Here is a 21,304-nt window from a genome sequence, read left to right as displayed (position 1 = left end):
AAGGTAAGAAGAGGGGTGTCAAGTAATTAATATGAGCTGTAACTTAAAGGCTTTCCATTGTTAAGGCTCTGCCTCCAGAGACTATTTTTAAAAAATTTTTTAAAAATATTTATTTATTTATTTTGGCTGCGTTGGATCTTTGTTGCTGCACGTGGACTTTCTCTAGTTGCGGCGAGCAGTCGCTACTCTTCATTGCGGTGCACGGGCTTCTCATTGCGGTGGCTTCTCTTGTTGCGGAGCACAGGCTCTAGGTGCATGGGCTTCAGTAGTTGTGGCATGCGGGCTCAGTAGTTGTGGCGCGCGGGCTTCAGTAGTTGTGGCTCACGGGCTCTAGAGCGCAGGCTCAGTTGTTGTGGCACACAGGCTTAGTTGCTCCACGGCATGTGGGATCTACCTGGACCAGGGCTCGAACCCGTGTCCCCTGCATTGGCAGGCAGATTCTTAACCACTGTACCGCCAGGGAAGTCCCCAGAGACTATTTTTATTCTTTCTCTGAAGGAGAGGTAAAGACCACCAGGAGCTGAAGGGAAATAGAACAGAGACAGATGGCTGAAGGAGAAGGGGAAGTTAAAATATCCATTACGTAGGTGTTGATTTCTGTAACCGTACTCTAATGTGAATCTTTACACGTCTTTTGCTGTCTTACAATTTTAGTTTAATGATGAGAAGAAATTGATGAACTTTCATCAGAATCTTCAGGATATCACAGAAGATCAACTCAGTTTGGCCTCAATCCACTATATGCGATCTCACTACCAAGAAGCTATTGATATTTATAAGCGAATACTGCTAGATAACAGGTCTGTGTCCATTTATGCCTCCTTGAAATCTCATTTTGTTACTTTCTTCTGTACCTAGTTTGGCTGAGGACCTAGTGTCCTTTGGATCTAATATCACCATGTGTTCAAATCTATTTAGCTAATAATCTGGTGAGATTAAGAACTCCTTATTGTCTAGATCAGGGTTTCTCCACCTTTATTTCATTATTGACCTACCAAGGAGGCTTTTTAGATTTTTCTCCCGTTAATTGCCCTCCCATGAAGTTTCAGTACCATAGATATATTGTATATCTGTTTATGTACTGCATGTATATCTATGCTTTATATATAAAATGAGTATGATTTTCCACCTCTCCATAAGAACCAATTTTTGCCCCTTTGTGGGTGATATCACACCTGTTGGAAATGCATGGTCTAGGTGTATCAATTTCAGTGTTTTGGTTACACTGTAGGTAACTTGCTGACAAAATTGGAAACAAATCATTCTGAAGAATTAATGTTCCAACTTTATCACTGACCACTTGGCTTCTCTCCTGCATCCCCAAAATATCTCATACACTTCCCTTCTCCCTTCCTTTGCTTTACTGTCACAATCTCCCACCCATTCCCATTCTCAGTCGTCAAATCTACTTGCCTTGCCTGCTTATTTGAGTTTATACTCGATTAATGATTATGTAAGTTTTTTTAAACATGAATAGGTAGTAGTTGAACTTTTCCCTTTCTCCTCTAGTTGTCATCTTTTACTCTGCTTATGTCAAAACACTTAAATATTATAATACAAAAAGAAAGATGCTACACTGATTATATTCTTCTTTTTTCTTTAAAAGAAGAAATGTCCTCTTTGCCTTGCTGTCCATTTGAGCCATTAAAAAGGTCTGTAGTTTGACAACATTTCTATGAAGTAGACTTAAATTGTTAATCCTTAATTCTTTCATCTAATAGGGAGTACCTTGCCCTCAATGTTTATGTGGCCCTGTGTTACTACAAGCTGGATTACTATGATGTGTCTCAAGAAGTTCTGGCTGTTTATCTTCAGCAAATTCCTGATAGTACCATCGCACTCAATCTTAAGGCCTGTAATCATTTTCGCCTTTACAATGGCAAAGCTGCTGAGGTAGTGATGAAATTTGTTCTTTTTTTTTTTTTTTTAATTTCTATTTTGGCTGTATTGGGTCTTTGTTGCTGTGTGCGGGCTCTCTCTAGTTGCAGCAAGTGGGGGCTACTCTTCGTTGCGGTGCGCAGGCTTCTCATGGCGGTGGCTTCTCTTGTTGTGGAGCATGGGCTCTAGGTGCGCAGGCTTCAATAGTTGTGGCATGCAGGCTCAGTAGTTGTGGCACACGGGCTTAGTTGCTCCACAGCATGTGGGATCTTCCCGGACCAGGGATCAAACACGTTTCCCCCGCATTGGCAGGCGGATTCTTAACCACTGCACCACCAGAGAAGTCCCATAATTGGTTCTTAATTTACTTAATTCCAGTTTGAATTACCCTGTATTTCCCTATAAAGTATGTAAACATACTTTACACCAACAGCAGATTCAACTGCTGGGTAAAACAGTGTTTAGCAGCTGGTGGTTGGAGAACACGTCCTTAACATATGCCCAGATTTACTTTTCATGGTTTATGTCGATAAAGGTGGTCAGTTGTGGCAAAAGAAATGCCTATCAATTAAATTGCTTAATATGCAATGGAGTGGTCCTTTTATATATCGATATTATATAAAATACATTCTTGGAATACTCATTTCAACTAGAGTCCCTGGAGTCTGCCTAATTGGCTAGTTCCCAGCATCAGCAGTTTAATAGTAAACTGGATTTGCAATTTGATCTCATTAGAGTTTTGTTTAGAATAAATGAATGAAGAGAAGTGTATTCTTGCCTTTCTACCTTGAGTCAGTCTTGGGGACCTTGCCAATTTTAGTATAAGGTCCAACCTATTACATGTTTACATTTTGTCCGCACATGTTCTTTCCAGAGTCTGGTATGGGTGGCATGGCTAACCAATCTGCTGTAGGTCTGACGGTGTCCATGTCAGGATACCAGACTGCACTAAAGGCATGCTTTTTCATTTGAAATTGTGTCCATGTAGATTGCATGTTGATTTGGTAAAGTTCTCCAGCAGTAGATGACTATGTCAAAGGTACCTGAAGAAGCTTTTTTTTTTTTTTTTGGTAGCGAGAGGATATAGTTTGTGTTTACCTATGTTAATTTTATTAAACCATTTAAAAGCAGACATTCCTCTAGTAATTTTTATAATGGGCTCTATATTGTATAGTTCATTCTCTCCCCAGACACCAAAGCATTCTGATCTTCTATAGTAAACATGAAATAATCTGTAATGATTCACTCAATTCTTTTTTTTTTTTTGCGGTACGCGGGCCTCTCACTGTTGTGGCCTCTCCCGTTGCGGAGCACAGGCTCCGGACGCGCAGGCTCAGTGGCCATGGCTCACGGGCCTAGCCGCTCCGCGGCATGTGGGATCCTCCCGGACCGGGGCACGAACCCGTGTCCCCTGCATTGGCAGGCGGACTCTCAACCACTGCGCCACCAGGGAAGCCCTCACTCAATTCTTAAAGTACTTTGAACAATTTACCCAAGGTTATACAACTAACAAGTGAGAAATTCAGGTCTCAAACCCTGACTCTAAAGCCCAGAGACTTAACCACTAAAATTTACTGCAAACTTAGGTGTACATTCCTCTTGCTCTTAATTTATATATATACATAATAATATAGCTACCAAGTAATAAGCATGATTATTTAAATGTAATCAAATAATATGGTTATTATATCTTACCAACAAGTAATTGGTAATAATATGGCTATTATATATGATTTTATATCTATGTATAAAATCATACTTATTATTTGGTAGTTGCCTAATTTTCTTTTTTTTTCTCTGAAGAGGTTTTATTACGCACTGAGGGGAGGGAGCTCCATCCTTCTTGGCTGCTGCTTTCCTCCTGGCTGCCAGGACATTACTCAGCTCCTGTCTCTTCCTTTTGGGATGGAAGTGTGTCCCCACCCTTTTCTTGATGAACTTGAGGGCCCACGTGTCCTTGGAGACCTTGAGCAGCTCCGTGGCCCGCCGTTCTTAAGGGGCAAAGCTGCATACCTCTTGGATCACGTCTCACACACACTTGGTATACTTGGTGAGGCGCCCGTGGCGGTGGCTAGGCCTCGGCTTGCTCATGTTATTAGTCACCTTGTGGCCTTTGTTGAGGCCAATGGCCATGGGCCAGCACAGAGCCATGGCCCTGAGCTGCACTGGGGCCCTGAGGGTCCAGATGGTGGCGGATCCTACCTGAGCAAGGCCTCATTAACCTGCTTTAATTATCTTTAATCTAGACAAGCTCATTGAGGGTTGAGACTGTCCTTTGGCATTTGTATCCCAGGACCTGGCACAATGCACACACAAAGTTGCTGCCAACTAAGTAATGGTTGAATGAGAAATTTAAAATATGACTAACAAATTAAGGGTGAATCACATTAGAAGAAGGAGGAGGTTCAAAAGAAGTCAATAAAGATGCAGATTGAGAAAAAGCCATTGGAATTCCTAACTGGGGTTTCCTACTCTGACTAGGGTATCATTATTATTGGGTGTTGAAGCTAGGTGGCAAGGAGATAAAGAGTGAATGAGTAATCACTTGGGTTGAGAATTGTCCTGAAGGATATGGCAGAGGGATGACAAGTAGATGATGAAGAAATAGAAGCAGTGAATATAGGCTGCTGGTAAAAGGAAGAAGAACTGGTTTCAGAGGATAAAGAAATTTTATCCCCTCAAACTGGGAGGGCTCCGGTAGTGATTAAGAGCAGGAGCTTTGAAATCAGATAGACCGTATTCCAATCCTAGCTTACCAGCTATGTGGCTTTCAGTGCACTACTTAACCTCCTTAAGCATTATCTGCAAAATATGCAAGCTAATAGTACTGCATTATTGTAGGTTTCTGTGATGTCTGCAAAGTCCTTACCTTCATATACATTGTAAACTCTCAGTGAACTGAGCAATTATCAAAGATTTCATAGGCTGGAACACAGTCACATTTATAGGCTTCTAAACACCTATTGTTTTGCCTTTTTCAAATCCAGCTTATCTGTAATTACATTTAAAAGGTTTGATTTCTCAATTAAAGACAAAGACTGATGAATTAGATTGCAAAGACAAAACCCTAATATAGGACACAGAAAATTTGAACGTAAAATCACGTATTGATGTTTCATGAGGAATATTTCTTACATGATTTCTATCAAGTTGTCGTGCTTTTAGAAAGGTCATTTTCACTCTAACATATTATAAGATGACCTACATCTTCTATTTATAATTTTATGTTTTAACAGCTTTATTGAGATATATGTAACATACCATACAGTTCACCCTTTTAAAGTATACAATTCGGTGGTTTTTAGTATATTCACCACTATGTGCAATCTTCATCATGGACAATTTTATTTATTAATTTTTAAGCACTTCTTTTTTTTTTTCCCCTCTATTTTTGGCTGTGCCATGAGGCTTGCGGGATCTTAGTGCCCTGATGGGGGATCGAACCCTCGGCCTCGGCAGTGAAATCACGGAGTCCTATCCACTGGACCACCAGGGAATTCCCACCACAGTCAATTTTAGAACATTTCCATTACCTCAAAAAGAAACTCCATACCCTATAGCTATCAACCCCCATTCACCAAGCCCTAAGCAACTACTTAATCTACTTTCTGTCTCTATGGATTTGCCTGTTTGGGATATTTCCTGTAAAAGGAATCATATACTATGTGATCTTTTATGACTGGCTTCTTTTACTTTACCGTAATGTTTATAAAGTTCATCATGTTATAGCATGTTTTAGTACTTCATTCATTTTTATGACCAAATAATATTCCATTGTGTGGATATACCACATTTTATTTTTCCAGTTGTCAGGGGATGGTTATTTGGATTGTTTCCACCTTCTTCCTATCATGAATAATGCTGCTGTAAACATTTGTATACATGTTTTTGGACATGTTTTGAACATGTTTTCATTTCTCTTGGGTATATACCTAGGAGTGGAATTGTTGGGTCATACTGTTTTCCAGAGTGGCTGCACCAGTTTACATTTCCACTAGCAATGTATAAGAGTTTCAATTTTTCTACATCCTTGCCAACAGTTGTTGTTATCTGACTTTTTTTTCTTATCTGACTTTTTTATTCTAGCTATACCAGTGGATGTGAAGTGGAAGCTCATTGTAATTTTGATTTGTATTTCCCTGATAACTAATGAAGTTGAACATCTTTTCATGTGCAGTGAGTGCTGCTTTAAATTTTGCACCCTAGGTAGCTCACTTGCCTCACCTTTATTCCTGGCTGGCCCTGCCTGAGATCAAAGCTATCATAATACTAAAAGATTTTGTTTTTTCACTCAAGTGTGCAGTGAAGTTTTCCAGGGACAACATGATTTCAAAATAGATTGATTGCAGATACAGATATGTCAATCCAGCTGTCATCTGTTAAGCCAGACATTAAAGAGATTTGCAAAAATATAAAACAGCACTCTTCTCACTGAATTTTTGTTTTGGTAAATACAGTTTTTTTAATGAAAAATATGTTATTTGTGTTAATGTGTAGTGGGTTTATTACTACTTTTGATTAATTGATTACTTAAAATTTCTGTTTTAATTTCTAATACAATAAATATGAATGGCTATAACCCACATAAACAAAAACTCTTTGGGATCCTTAATAATTTTTAAGATTTAAAAAAGATCTTGAGGCAGGGGTCCCCAAGCCCCAGACCACAGTCCGGTATTGGTCCGCTGCCTGCTAGGAACCGGGCCGCACAGCAGGACGTGAGTGGAAGGCAAGCGAGCGAAGCTTCATCTGTGCTCCCCATTGCTCCCATTACTGCCTGAACCATCCCCCTGCCCCCCATCTGTGGAAAAATTGTCTTCCACGAAACTGGTCCCCAGTGCCAAAAAGGTTGGGGACCCCTGACCCAAGGCTTTGGAATTACTGCTGTGGACAAGAGAGGAGATTAATAAATGGATTGCTGAATAAGTGTGCATTCCTATGTGACATCAGGTAGAAAAAGTTTGTAGTGCTTAGTGAGAATAATCAAGGATTTAATTATTTTATCCGGAAAAGCTTAGGTACCCACTGATGGAAGTAGAAAAAGGAGGTGAGGAGGTTTAATCAAAATTATAGAGTGGCGGGGCTTCCCTGGTGGCACAGTGGTTGAGAGTCCGCCGGCCGATGCAGGGGACGCGGGTTCGTGCCCCGGTCCGGGAAGGTCCCACATGCCGAGGAGCGGCTGGACCCGTGAGCCATGGCCGCTGAGCCTGCGCCTCCGGAGCCTGTGCTCCGCAGCGGGGGAGGCCACAACAGTGAGAGGCCCGCGTGCTGGGAAAAAAAAAAAAAATTATAGAGTGGCAAGATGGGAATAGCAGAAAGCTGAGGAAGGGGATAAGTGAGTCTAGGACATTAGTGAAGACGCTGTGGAAATGGCTGACCATTTCTTCTAAGGGAAGTTAAGGGTGCACGACAATACAGAAGAGATCTGATAGGTCTAATAAATAATAACATAGAGGGGAGAATTTATGTTAATTGCATCATGTAAATTAAGGCCAATTCAGCAGGAAGGAGATAGTATGAAAATTCAAGACATAGGTGGAATGGTCAGCTATAAGAATCAACCTTAGTTGTTAAAAGTTTGTCACCTGAAAGAAAAGACTAACTCTGTGAGTCTACAAACTTGGGTTCACCAGTTTCAGACTTGCTACTTAGTGTAAGGTTCAGTCACTTAATGTTTATAAGCCTCAATGTTCTCATCTGTAAAATGAGGATAATAGTAATTACATTGATCATTTCTTAGAGTCCTGCAGAACAAGTGGAACAGCATGTTAAATTCTTTGTCAACTATAAAATGTTGTAACATTTTATATGTGATATAAGAACTATACAGTTCTCATTTTCATAAGGCTTTCCTTTTTTAATTTCAGGCAGAACTCAAAAGCTTGATGGACAACGCTTCTTCTTCCTTTGAATTTGCTAAAGAGCTCATCAGGCACAATCTGGTGAATAATAGTTTGCAGTCTTGACTGACTTGAGGCCTACCCTATTTTGGTACATCACAGTGGTTAGAAAGATGAATGAAGGGAGTTATCTCAACAAGTATTTCTCTACTTTAAGTAAACTCTTTCTTGCTGTGGAGGAGAGAGAATGAGTTTAAGGTATCAGGTTCTTTCCTCAAGCAAATCCTTATTGGGAGGGCAGTAATACATAACATTTAGAAAGAAGTGTAAGGCAGTGAGATCCACGTATTCATTTTGTTGGCAAAGACAAAGGAACATATCCCTTTGGGTTATAATAAATGGGAAGGATATTCTGATGAAAGTAAAACTTGAGCTGGTCTTTAGAAGATGGCTGGGATTTATAGGGTTCATTTGTGGCAGGGACATGGATGAATGAATGAAGAAGACATATGTGATAGGTTGTGAGCAGTTTGAATTTACTAGAACAGAAAGTGTACTGGGGCACAGTGAAAAATTAAAGTTTTACTTAGTGAAAAAGTAAAAAGGGGGTTAGGTTTAGGACTGGATTATGATGGCCATTGCTAAAAAAAAAAAACATTCAGATGCAGTTTCAAGTTTGATTCCATTGACTATGCAGTAGAGTGGGTGCAAAGCAGCTGCATTCAACTCAGACACCCGGGACATTGAGAAAATTATTTAATATTGTTGAGTTTCAGATTCCTCATCTGAAAATGGCAATAATAATGACTACTACTTTTCCTTCTGATTTCTCTGTACCTTCTTTGGCACCAAGTCTCTGAGTATGAATGCTGAAAACTATAGTTGTTTTAGACTTCTCTTCCCCTTTATCTCTGATAGCTACTCAGTCACTTAATCCTATTAATTCTTTGTTGGTATTGTCTTATATTCATTCCATTCCTCCTCTAATTCAGACCTCCATCACAGATAGCATTTTCTGTGGTTATTTTTTATTATAAGCTTCTGCCTCTAATCTTTTCACTTCTAGTCTAGTTTACAAATTAAAGACAGATTAATTTTTGTGGAAAATGATGTGTTAGAGGTAGTAGTCTGGAAATTAAACTTGGAAAGAGATTAAGACCAGAGAACAGGTTTAAGAGTTTTCTTAAGAGTAGTGATAGTTGAAGAAAGGGTTAAAAACAGAGAAAAACATGGCTCCAGGAGAGCATTTGTATTTAAGTGGCTGGAAGAAGGAAGATAAGAAAATATCTCAAGAAAGGGCAGGCGAGAAAAAGCACCTAGATAATGTACAGTTGACCCTTCTACAACACGGGTTTGAACTGCATGAGTCCACTTATACACAGAATTTTTTCAGTCGTAAATACTGCACGGTCTGAGGTTGGTTGAATCCTTGGATGTGGAGGAACCGTGGATGTGGGTGGCTGACTATAAATCATACTCGGATTCTCAAGTGTGTGGATGGTCAGTGCCTCTAAACCACCCACTCCACCATTGTTCAAGGGTCAACAGTAATGTCATTTTAAAATTTTTTTCTGATTTTTATACAATTTTTAAAGGTTACACTCCATTTACAGTTATTACAAAATGTTGGCTATGTTCTCTGCATTGTACAAATACATCTTTGTATCCTATCTTACACCCAGTAGTTTATACCTCCCATTCTCCCACCCCTATATTTCCCCACCCTCCACTGGTAACCACTAGTTTGTTCTCAATATCTGTGAGTCTGCTTCTTTTTTGTTATATTCACTAGTGTGCTGCATTTTTTAGATTCCACATATAGGTGTTATCATACAGTATTTGTCTTTCTTTGTCTGACTTATTTCACTTAGCGTAATGCCCTCCAAGTCCATCCATGTTGCTGCAAATGGCAAAGTTTCGTTCTTTATTATGGCTGAGTAATATTCCATTGTATATATAGACCACATCTTCTTTGCCCATTCATCTGTTGATGGACACTTAGATTGCTTCTAACTGTAATGTCATTACAGGTACACATTTTAATCACCTGGGAGATTTTTTAAAATAATGATGGGTGAGATTTTTACTGAATGGTTAGCTAGGGTTCGGCCATGAGTACTTTTCTTAAAAGTTTCCCAAATGGACATAATATACAGCCAGAATAAAGAACTGTTATATGTATGTATAACTGGGAGATGCATATTAGCTAGCAGTAGGAATTATTCTTGGAGGGTGGGATTAAAGAGAAAAGTGAAAAAATGGAAATTTTCCTTTTTCCTGTTGTTAATAGTATATGTAAGTTTTTTCCAATGAATACAGATTACCTTAATGTCTAAAACAAAACCTGAAAAATATTAAGCAATATAAATTGTTGTTATTAACATCTACTTTTGGAGTCAGATCTGAGGTCAAAATCAAGTTATACCATGTACTAGCTTTGTAACATTGGGTAAGTCACAAAACATTGATGAGTCTCCATGTTCTCATATGTAGAATAGGGGAAATTACAGTACCTACCTTATTCCCTTGTGAAGATGAAATGAGGTAATGTGTATAAGGTACCTCAAGCAGTATGCAGCATATAGTAAGCATATAGTAGACAGTGCTATTGTTGTCATGCTATTCCATCAGTGTCAAAACTGCAGGTATGTCATGGAGCAAGAAGACAGAATAGTCCATTGAATTTGGCCAAAGGGGTTAATTTGTGACTTGTAGAGTGAGTTCACTAGTGTGCAGAGAGCAGAAGCAAGTTTTCTGGGAACTTAAGGAGTGAGAGGATGAGAAGAAAGTTGAAGCAGGGAACTACATACTTTTAAAGTGTGGCGTTGAAAGAAAGGAGAAAAATAAGGTGCTATCCAGAGGGAACAGTGGCACCAAGTGGAAGATTTTTCAGGAGAGCAGAAATCTTTGTGCATGTTTGAAGTTGAGAAATGGGACCAGGATTAATGAAATAGAATGATTGATTAATGCAGAAACAAGATCTAGATGGAGTCAGAAGTTATGACATCAAAGAAGATAGATGTAGGAATTAATCTTGGCAAGAGAAGGGAGTATCTCAGACAAGGAGGAAGCAAATAAGGTGACCATACGGATATTTTGATGTAGAAAAAAGAGATTAGGTAGTTTATGCCTGATTGCCTTGATTTCTGTAGATTTATTTGTGAAATAACTGTGTGCCAGATACTGTGCTAGGCTCTGAGTACAGAACAGTATGCAAAACTGTCCTTCATGAATGGTGCTTTTGTTTTAGCTATTCTCTGTAGCATTTACTATCATACGACAACATACTTAAGTTTGCTCTTTGAAGGTCTCTCCCCACCTGAGTATAGCCTATATAGTGACAGGGGCGTGACTTGTTCCTGATGTAGCCCTGCTATTACAATACCAAGCATATAGTAAGTGCTAATGCATATTTACTGAAAAACTAAATGAAATATTACCTACTATGTGCCACACATTTAGCCCACTTTAACTCATTTAATCCTCATGATAACCCTGAAAGGTAGACATTACTAATGCCATCTAGAGGTGAGGCAACGGTCTCAGAAAGAGTATATAAATTCCTTCATGGAGTTTTTGATAGAGAATATCTGTCTAGAAAAAAAGTTTCATTAATTATTGGGTACTTTAAGAGTTTTCTACAGTTCTTACGAGGAGAGAAGGAAATGTATGCAATAAGGTTATGCCTTTATTCTATTTCTTATAATTTAGGATGGTTTTAATTAGGTCAAGGTCATGTGTTTATAGAGAGGGCTTCAAAAATATATTCATCCTTTCAAAGAATAACTGTTGTGTCAGCTGCTTACACATTTCTACCAATAAGTGAACTCATAGTTTTTGCCATAATGCAGAGTTTCTCTGTCTTTAGGTTGTTTTCCGAGGAGGTGAAGGGGCTTTGCAGGTTTTGCCTCCCCTGGTTGATGTCATTCCTGAAGCTAGGCTAAACTTAGTGATTTACTACCTTCGTCAAGGTAAGAAAACTGTGTCTTGGTCTTGCCTATTTAAGATATTTTAGAACATTTAATCTCTAACTGAACTACTTGCTTAATCTTTAAAATCAATTCATAGTACTTCCAAAAATATGTTTGCAACAGGTTCGTAGGACAGAACAAATTTATTGGTATTTATTTGTTGTGCCTTTTCTCTTTATTCTCTCTTTCCTCTTCTGTTGCTTCCAATCTCTCACTCATTCTGTTCTTTTCTTTTCCTCTTATTTTTCTGCCCTTTGTTCTCTATTCATTCTATTTCGGTTTTTCTGTTTTTTTTTCCTTCCCCTCCCTTGTTTCTTCTTTTTCTTGTGTTCCCCTATGTGTAATGTACATCTACATTTTCTTGAGTCTTTTCTTTTTCATCATTAATTGTTTTTATTTGCTCTAATTGTCTGCCTTTCTGTTTATTTGTACCCCCAGCTTCTCATGAGAAATAGTATGATGCAAAGAGAACGTGATATTTGTTTCCCCTAAGTAAGGATAAAATTGTTAGACACATGCCTAAAGCAGTCTTCTATCTACAGTTGTGAGTACAGGGTAGGAGTTACCATGCAGTGGTGCTGGCACTCTGTCAGGGACCTCGGGCTAACAGTGTGGGCCTTTTTAGGTGCATGGTAGAAACCAACCAGACAACATATTCCTCATCGAGGAAAATGTAAGTGTTTATTAGCATATGAACTTGCAAATAGTTCTCTCTAATTTGATATATAAGCACAAAGAAATATGCTTTTGGACGAGAATTAAAGAAACACTTTATATATTTTATAAATTAATTTTTATTCTAAAAATTTTCAAACATAAACAAAACAAGTTAATAGTATGAACATCCAAAATGAACACCCAAATATGCATCCCAGATTCAACAGTCTTCTAGATATTGCCAGTCTTTTTTCATTTGTCCTCCCTCTCCCATTTTTGTTGCTGAAATATTTTAAAGCGAATCCCAGACTTCATGTCATTTCACTCCTACATACTTTATATATCTTTTAAAAAAATGGTTGTTTTTCTTATATAATTACAATGCCATTGGCATATACTTCCCCATTCCTTATTTTTGGCTTGAACTTTTAGGTAGGTGCTCCATGGCTTAATATGGGTTTCCTACAGATACTTGGTTATCTACTACTCAACATTGAACTTGATGGAGAGTTAAGAGACCAAAAAAACAAATCATACTTCCCATGAATGTTTGAAGGATCTTATCGTTTGGGAGACTGTTTCAGAAGAGTTTGCTAGGATACAGATTAGTATAGCTACTTATTTCTTATATTTCAGATGATGTACAAGAAGCTTATAACTTAATTAAGGATCTGGAACCTACTACTCCTCAGGTAATTGCGAATGTGTTGCATTTTTACTAACCAAGTTCTGTTGAAAGTGGAATTTCAGAAGGCATCTTAGAGACGATTCTTGCTTGTAGAATCTCAGGAAAGATCGTATATATTGATCTAGGAATGTTATGTGAGACTTTTTTTTTTTTTATGTGAGACTTTTGAGATGAGAATGAATATCCTGGGCTTTTTGATATTTGTAAACTCCCGTATATGTGGTCATCTCCTCAAAAGAGTTGATGTTTGAAAATACTGAAATCTAGAATTCTGATGAAACTAGATATAGAAACTTATGTCAGCAGTATGATTTTCTGTCCTATGTCTTTGTCCCCCGCTAGGTTGTTAGCTCCTTGTGGTCAGGGATTGTGTCTGTATTGCATCTCTAACACTATGTATACTAAGCACATAGTAGGCATCCCACTCACTGAGTGAAAGACTGACTGAAAACTGTTTCTAGATCTAAACAGGTATATTTCTCCAGTGTATTAAAGGCTTCAGCATCTTTTGTTCTGTTCTTTTTATGAGCCCTCTTAAATAAAAATAGTACCCACATAAAAATTGATAAAGCTAAGGGGAGTATCTATTAAAGAACAGAACCAAGTCTGAAGGGGATACAGGTGAGGCCTCAGGACTCCAAAAGCAAGAATACCTTACAAAGGAGAATCAGAGGATACTTTTTCCTTTTGAGGTAAGGGATCACTAACAAAGGAAGGTTATTATATCATTGGAAAGGGAAAAATATTGATAATATATATATGATGTCATCACAGAGAATGGCAGTGACTGATAAGATGTAAAAATTATTACATAAACATTTTATTGTTAATTTTTTCCACTGAATTGAAATAAAAATAAAACTTAATTCCTGTGAGTATCCACTGAGTTTTTCTGCTTAAGATTGAGAATTTACAAATATGATGAATTCTGTTATATTAATACTTTCCTGGGAAACAAATGAAAGTCTGCTAATTCTTTCATTCAAACCAGGGATAGAACAGAGAAAAGTGACTTTGGGTAACTTTTGATAATATATATAAAGCATTAAATTGATGCAAATGATCTATTTGAAAGATATCTCATAGTTGCACATTCCTTTTAAATTAATTAGTGATATTCCATGTGTCCAGGAGTATATCCTCAAAGGAGTGGTCAATGCAGCCCTTGGCCAGGAAATGGGTTCGGTGAGTATAAAATCACTGGTAATCTGTATCTTGCAAAGTTATGTGTGTGGAAAAGATCAAAATGAACATCAAATTTCAACAGCAGTAAGCTTACAAATAGGCTCTTTTGCAGTTCCTTTTATTTCTCCATATCCCCCAGTCCAGATTCCATTGTGAAAAGAATTCTGTGTTATTTAAAGACAAAAAAAGGGGAATTCCCTGGTGGTCCAGTGGTTAGGACTTGGCGCTCTCACTGCCAGAGACCCGGGTTCAAGCCCTGGTTGGGGAACTAAGGTCCTGCAAGCCGCACAGCATGGCCAAAAAAATAAAATGAAATAAAAAAATAAAGAAAAAATAGAAAGCTACAACCCTAAGAATTGCTGCTTTGGTTTAAAAAAAAAAAAAAAAGCCCAATTGTTAAACAGTGTGTATATATAATAACAAGAGCAAATCATTGCAAAAATTCATTCTTATTTTCACTGACTTTTTAAATTTTTATTTGTTTGGCTGCGTTGGGTCTTTGCTGCTATGTGCAGGCTTTCTCTAGTTGCAGCAAGCGGGGACTACTCTTTGTGGCATGTGCGGGCTTCTCATTGCGGTGGCTTCTCTTGTTGCAGAGCGCAGGCTCTAGGTGGGCAGGCTTCAGTAGTTGCGGTGCATGGGCTCAGTAGTTGCAGCTCACAGGCTGAGTAGTTGCAGCTCACAGGCTGAGTAGTTGCGGTGTGCAGGCTCTAGAGCACAGGCTCAGTAGTTGTGGCGCACGGGCTCAGCTGTTCTGCGAATCCCTTCCCAGACCAGGGATCGAACCCATGTCCCCTGCATTGGCAGATGGATTCTTAACCACTGCACTACCAGGGAAGTCCCTCCACTGACTTTTTTTTAACCTTGCATACCTCTGAGCTTTAATTTTGACATTTGTAAAATGGGAATAATTGTTTCTCTGGAAAGGCTTTTTATAAGTACCAAAATGCTGACTAAAATTAAGCTTTAATTCCTCTGAATATAGCATAGTAAGTTCTTTTTGGAACAAAGTGTAATATAAATAAATCTTTTTATCTCCAGCTCACTCCAAAGTGCTTCATGTAGTAGATAGGCAATAAATAGCTATTGAGGGCTTCCCTGGTGGTGCAGTGGTTGCGAGTCCGCCTGCCGATGCAGGGGACACGGGTTCGTGCCCCGGTCCAGGAAGATCCCACGTGCCGCGGAGCGACTAGGCCCGTGAGCCATGGCCGCTGAGCCTGCGCGTCCGGAGCCTGTGCTCCGCAACGGGAGAGGCCACAACAGTGGGAGGCCCGCGTACCGCAAAAAAAAAAAAAAAAAAAGCTATTGAATAAATTAATGATTTTATTTAATAAATACTCCTTGTTATAGCCATAGCTCCTACCACAAGGTCTGATATATGATAAAAGAGCAATAAATATTTGTTAAATGAATGAATGAGTTCATTTAATGAAGATACTTTTTTTTTGTTGTTGTTGTTTGTTTTTTGTGTTACACGGGCCTCTCACTGTTGTGGCCTCTCCCGTTGCGGAGCACAGGCTCCGGACGCACAGGCTCAGCGGCCATGGCTCACGGGTGCAGCCGCTCCGCGGCACGTGGAATCTTCCCGGACCGGGGCACGAACCCGTGTCCCCTGCATCGGCAGGCAGACTCTCAACCACTGCACCACCAGGGAAGCCCAATGAAGATACTTTTAAGATAGAATTTGGGGATTGGATTTTTTTATTCTTTTCTATCTACCCTAAATAGGTTTTAATTCAATTGCATATTATTTTCTAGTTGTTTATGCTAATAAGAATTAGTACGATTGATTTGGGGAGGATTTATAACAAGGGTATATGTTAAATCCTGACAAATATGTTAAAACCACAAAGTAATACAAGTAATGTATTTTCAGCTTATTCTTCTGTATCAGCTCTGCTTTGTTTTTCAGAAGGATCATATGAAAATTGCCCAGCAGTTCTTCCAGTTGGTGGGAGGATCAGCTAGTGAATGTGGTATGTCTGAATCTGTACTTGTGAGCATGATTTATAACTGGAGTTGGTCATATACTGACTGGTGAAGTTTGATTCTCTGTCCAGGGATATATCTGTTAGGCTTCCCATTATAAAGTAGAAACTCAGACACAGGAGAGAATATTGAATTAGCCCTTCTTAACATCTCAGCTAAAATGGGAGGAGAGGATATATAAATAGAGGAGAATAAGTATATTCTCTAGTTCATAAGAGATTTAAAAATTTGATTCTGTTTTTTATTTGAAATGTTAACTTTTATTGATTTCTCAAGAGCTCTTTATATATAAAACTTTTGTCATGCTGTAGATATTTTTCCAGTAGGTCATTTGCTTTTAACTTTGCCTATGGTATTTTTTTCCCATATAAAAACATATCTTATTTATCTTTTCTATAATGATTTCTTACATGGGTATCAAGCTTAGAAAATGCTTTTTTATCCCTGAAGTTATATAATATTCACCTATATTTCCCACCAGTAGTTTTGTGGCTTCATTTTTATTATTAAACTATCAATCTCATCACTGAAGATTCAGTGTAAGATTTGAGAAAGGGATCTAAAAAGGGCTGATAGTTAGCCAGTGTGAACCAATATGGCTGTCTGTACCAGTTGTCCATGGCCGGCATCTATTCTGATGAACAGTGTTCATGCTGAACTGATTGTTAAATATTCTAATCACCCCTGGATATTCATTTTCTTTCAAATGTTTCACCAAAACTATTTGTTGGATAATATTTTCTTTCCCCATTTCAATTCATTTGTACAACAAAAGTGTATTGTGGTGTTAGGGATACAGTAGTAAACAAAACAAACCAATCCCCCTATGCTTGTGCAGTGTACAGTCTAGAGAGAACAGACTATAAACATAATAAGTAGATTATAGGGGACTTCCCTGGTGGTCCAGTGGTTAAGACTCTGCACTCCCAATGCAGGGGGCCCGGGTTGGATCCCTGGTCAGGGAACTAGATCCCGCATGCCGCAACTAAAAGAGCCTGCATGCTGCAACTAAGACCGCGCACAGCCAAATAAATAAATAAATATTTTTAAAAAATAGATTATATAGTATATCTGTGCTAAGTGTTTTGGGGGAAAAATCTTGAGCAGAGGAAGGAGGATTGGGAGTGGCAGTGGTGAGGGCCAGGTGTTATCCTAATCCTCTGCCACTTCAAATACGCATCTGTTATCGGACAAAAAGTTGGTCAGGATCAGGATCAGATGGTTCCATGGCAAAGTATTTCTCCATTTGAGACCAGAAGTGTTGGGTTGTCTTAGATGAGTAATGATGGATACTAAGTCACATTAGTTGAGTGTGCAGGTGTTGGAGTTGGGTGAGAGAATCAAAGCCCTGGAAAAGATCTGGGGAAAACGGTAGCCTGTAGAACATGTGCTCATGTGGGACTCTGTTAACCGCAAAAGAGATTATCGGTCATTCTTGAGTACTGTGACCTCCATCATGCTGAGGTTTTGTCCACTGAACAGAATCTGTAATTTCAGAATCTAGAAAGATGTCTTGGAATACATTCCTGTCTCTAAATTATAAAATAACTCAAAGTTCAGCTAAAGAGAACTTTTTTTTTTTTGCGGTACGTGGGCCTCTCACTGCTGTGGCCTCTCCCCCTGCGGAGCACAGGCTCCGGACGCGCAGGCCCAGCGGCTATGGCTCACGGGCCCAGCCGCTCCGCGGCATGTGGGATCTTCCCGGACTGGGGCACGAACCCGTGTCCTCTGCATCGGCAGGCGGACTCTCAACCACTGCGCCACCAGGGAAGCCCAGAGAACTTTTATTTTTAATATTATTAAACTATTATTTTAATTAATTAATTTATTTATTTTTGGCTGCGTTGGGTCTCTGTTGCTGCGCACAGGCTTTCTACTTGCAGCGAGCGGGGGCTGCTCTTTGTTGTGGTGCGCGGACTTCTCATTACAGTGGCTTCTCTCGTTATGGAGCATGAGCTCTAGAGCACGGGCTCAGTAGTTGTGGCGCATGGGTTGCTCCACGGCATGTGGGCTCTTCCCGGACCAGGTCTCAAACCCGTGTCCCCTGCATTGGTACACGGATTCTTAACTACTGCGCCACCAGGGAAGCCCCTAAAGAGAACTTTTAGTTTCATGAATACACCTGGTTTCTTTTCCCATTCCATTTCAGATACAATACCAGGGAGGCAGTGCATGGCTTCCTGTTTCTTCCTGCTTAAGCAATTTGATGATGTCTTGATTTACCTCAACTCGTTTAAGGTCAGTGTAGAATTTTCTAGATGACTTTGTATACAAAATACTGTATATAGTATGTCACAGATAAGATACTTTTAGAGTATCTTTTACTACCGCCCTTTTACTGTGGTGGTAGTAGTGGCATCAGCTAATTCCTTAAGATTATTTTTGTGTTTACCTGGTATGACTGATGTTTTCATATTTTATATGTTAATGCTCAGTGTGACCTGTTCTTGGGATGTTTTTCAGAGTTACTTCTATAATGATGACATCTTTAACTTTAATTATGCCCAAGCCAAAGCTGCAACTGGCAATACCAGCGAGGGTGAAGAGGTGGGTACCTGCTTTTGAAGGCGTTTGAATAATTCTATCTAAAAACATTGTTATCTTTTTCTCAAAAAGTTTAAGGGTAAAGGATTATTAAAAGTTCTGTTGTTCTTAGGTTATATTAAAAAGTACAATATAAATAGATATATAGATTTTATAACCACATTCATGTTTTCCTTTTTTGGATAAATTTTATAAAAACATAACATACATGGAGAAAAGTATACAAATCAAAGTACACAGCTTGATGAATTTTTAAAGTGAACATACCCAAATAGTCAGTACCCAGATCATGAAACAGAATATTATCATAACCCTGGGAATGCACCCATCTCCTTTTTGAGTCAGTCTCTTTCCCACAAGGCTAACCACTATCTTGACTTCTAACTCCATAGGTTATCTGAATGATTCAAAATAATTCAATTGAATTATTTAATTCAATTTTGTTATTATTCAACAAATTACTCAACTCATTATTATTCAAATTCTAAGTATTTTCTAGTTTCCATTATGTTTAGAAATGATCTTTTTATTATCTTTGACGATGAGTTATTCTAAAACATGTTTCATGATTTTCAAGTGTGTATGTTATCCTTTCCAGGTTATTTTATTTTGATTTCTAACTGAATTGTATTGTAGTCATAGAGTGTGGTCTGTATAACACCAGTCCTTTAAAATCTGTTGAGACTTGCTTTATTGCCCAGTAGCATGTGCAGTTGTTAATTATTCTGTTCAAATCTTCTATATCCTCACCAACCTCATGTTACCTTGTGATATCAATAACTGAGAGAAGTGTTTTAAAATCAGCACAAAAATTGTCCTTTACTTTTCTCAGTGGGCTGTATAGAATTTGGTCATTTATAATGCTCATTAATCTAAGGCAAGCTGCTATGGATATTTTTATTGTAAAAGCATCTTCACGTTTATTCCCTTTTTCCTCCTCTTACAGATTTTCCTTTTAATCCAAAGTGAGAAGATGAAAAATGACTACATTTACCTCAGTTGGCTAGCTCGGTGCTGTGAGTCTTCTTTTAAATGTTATAGAGGAATGCTTTTATTGAGTGTTTTCTAATTTTGTTTTGTAGAATGAGTAAACTCTGAGATTAAGTGTTGTTAATGCTACTCAGTAAGGATGGCCACGTACATGTGTTATATATGTTTACCCTGTGAATAGTTCTACCATATGACATTGACGTAGCATAAACAGTCCTAAAAGATGCCAAGTTCTTCCTTTAGCCTAGTAAAGCTTCCAGAGTCTGAGTTTACATTGTTTTTTGTTAAATGATATTGTTATGCTAATTTTACCTTTTCACTTTGGTGCAGGCCTGAAAAGTGATAAAATGTCAAAAACATAATTTGTGTGTACTATATAGCCTATCGTCTCTGTCTGTCTGTCTCTCTCTTGCTCCTTTTTTTTCACTTGGTTTTAAAATGTTCACTGAGTTTTTGAAGTCATGGGAAAATTTTAGCAATTAGATTTCTAAGTGAGGCTGGAACTGTATGAGTGGGATTGAATGAATGATAGATGACTTTTCAGCAGATGAGCAAAGTAGGAACTACTGGAAGTCAACCCAATCTAAAAAGATGTAACTATGTAAAGCTTAACTTAAGTATTTTAAGTATGGTAGAGTTCTGATGGGGAAACCAGCTTAATGCCGACAGTGTAAGCTTTCCCATGTAAGGGCTGCTTACCATTACTTTGTATATTTGTAACATAGAACCAAATCCATAGACTAGGAAGATGCAGAAGTGTATTTCTTGTACATTTAAACTTTGTTTCTCTTTGTAGACATTATGAATAAGAAGCCAAGACTAGCCTGGGAACTTTATCTCAAGATGGAAACCTCTGGCGAGTCCTTTAGCCTCTTACAGCTCATTGCTAATGACTGCTACAAGGTGCGTCTGAGTGAGACCTAAGGGGAAAGTGAAGATCGGTATCGCATTGCTGCATTGACTAAATATTAGGGGAAAGTGTCCTAGAGATTAAATGGCTATAGGTGAGAGGATTCGCATCGTGATATCAGAAATGTCATCCCTTTTATGAATAAACTGAACTCAGAGATAGGCAGCATTTCAGGGTTTTATATGTACATAAAACATGTATACATATAAATGAAATATGAAATAATGTGTATGAAATAGTGGTTTAGAGAGGAGGTTTTAGATTTCTAAAGGCTATGAATCTTTAGGTACCATGCAGATAGAGATATTCATCTGGTAATTGGAAGTTTCGTTCTGAAGCTCAAGAATGATGTCCTCTGACATCGAGAGACAAATCTGGAGAAATCATCACCACTTCAATAGTAATTGAAACCCTGAAAAAAGTGAGATTACCGATAAGGGAGTAAAGTAAGAAGAGTAAGAGAGTTGCAAACCAAACCTTTGGGAAAACCATGGTGCAAATAGTAGACGAACTCTGTGTGTATGTGTGTGTGTGTGTGTAGGGAGTTGGAAAGGCAGGGAAGAGGGAGGAGTTTGGGGCCCTATCCTATACATTAAAAGCTTTTTAAAAAGTTAGCCTCAAATTTTGGAAACTCCTATTTTGGGAATATTTC

The 21,304-nt window shown here is 38.5% G+C and overlaps 1 protein-coding gene and 1 pseudogene across 2 annotated transcripts in view; one reads left to right on the top strand and one right to left on the bottom strand.

Moving 5' to 3' along the window:
- IFT56 (intraflagellar transport 56) overlaps nucleotides 1–21,304 on the top strand; it is a 35,435-nt gene that overhangs the window by 8,268 nt on the left and 5,863 nt on the right. The window contains exons 6-16 of one of the 2 annotated variants that reach the window (XM_060156583.1): nucleotides 655–800; nucleotides 1,722–1,893; nucleotides 7,746–7,820; nucleotides 11,587–11,689; nucleotides 12,983–13,038; nucleotides 14,166–14,219; nucleotides 16,132–16,195; nucleotides 18,358–18,446; nucleotides 18,672–18,755; nucleotides 19,699–19,768; nucleotides 20,539–20,645. In XM_060156583.1, the coding sequence (XP_060012566.1) occupies nucleotides 655–800; nucleotides 1,722–1,893; nucleotides 7,746–7,820; nucleotides 11,587–11,689; nucleotides 12,983–13,038; nucleotides 14,166–14,219; nucleotides 16,132–16,195; nucleotides 18,358–18,446; nucleotides 18,672–18,755; nucleotides 19,699–19,768; nucleotides 20,539–20,645 (1,020 nt within the window). The remainder of the gene's footprint in view (nucleotides 1–654; nucleotides 801–1,721; nucleotides 1,894–7,745; nucleotides 7,821–11,586; nucleotides 11,690–12,982; nucleotides 13,039–14,165; nucleotides 14,220–16,131; nucleotides 16,196–18,357; nucleotides 18,447–18,671; nucleotides 18,756–19,698; nucleotides 19,769–20,538; nucleotides 20,646–21,304) is intronic. The other variant, XR_009541905.1, reaches the window with a different exon arrangement.
- Nucleotides 2,263–4,029, bottom strand: LOC132524921 (large ribosomal subunit protein eL36-like; annotated as a pseudogene).

The sequence above is a fragment of the Lagenorhynchus albirostris genome, chromosome 8, assembly GCF_949774975.1.
Source record: "Lagenorhynchus albirostris chromosome 8, mLagAlb1.1, whole genome shotgun sequence".
In the NCBI taxonomy this organism is placed as follows: Eukaryota; Metazoa; Chordata; class Mammalia; order Artiodactyla; family Delphinidae; genus Lagenorhynchus; species Lagenorhynchus albirostris.
This window is presented reverse-complemented; position numbering and strand designations above follow the sequence as displayed.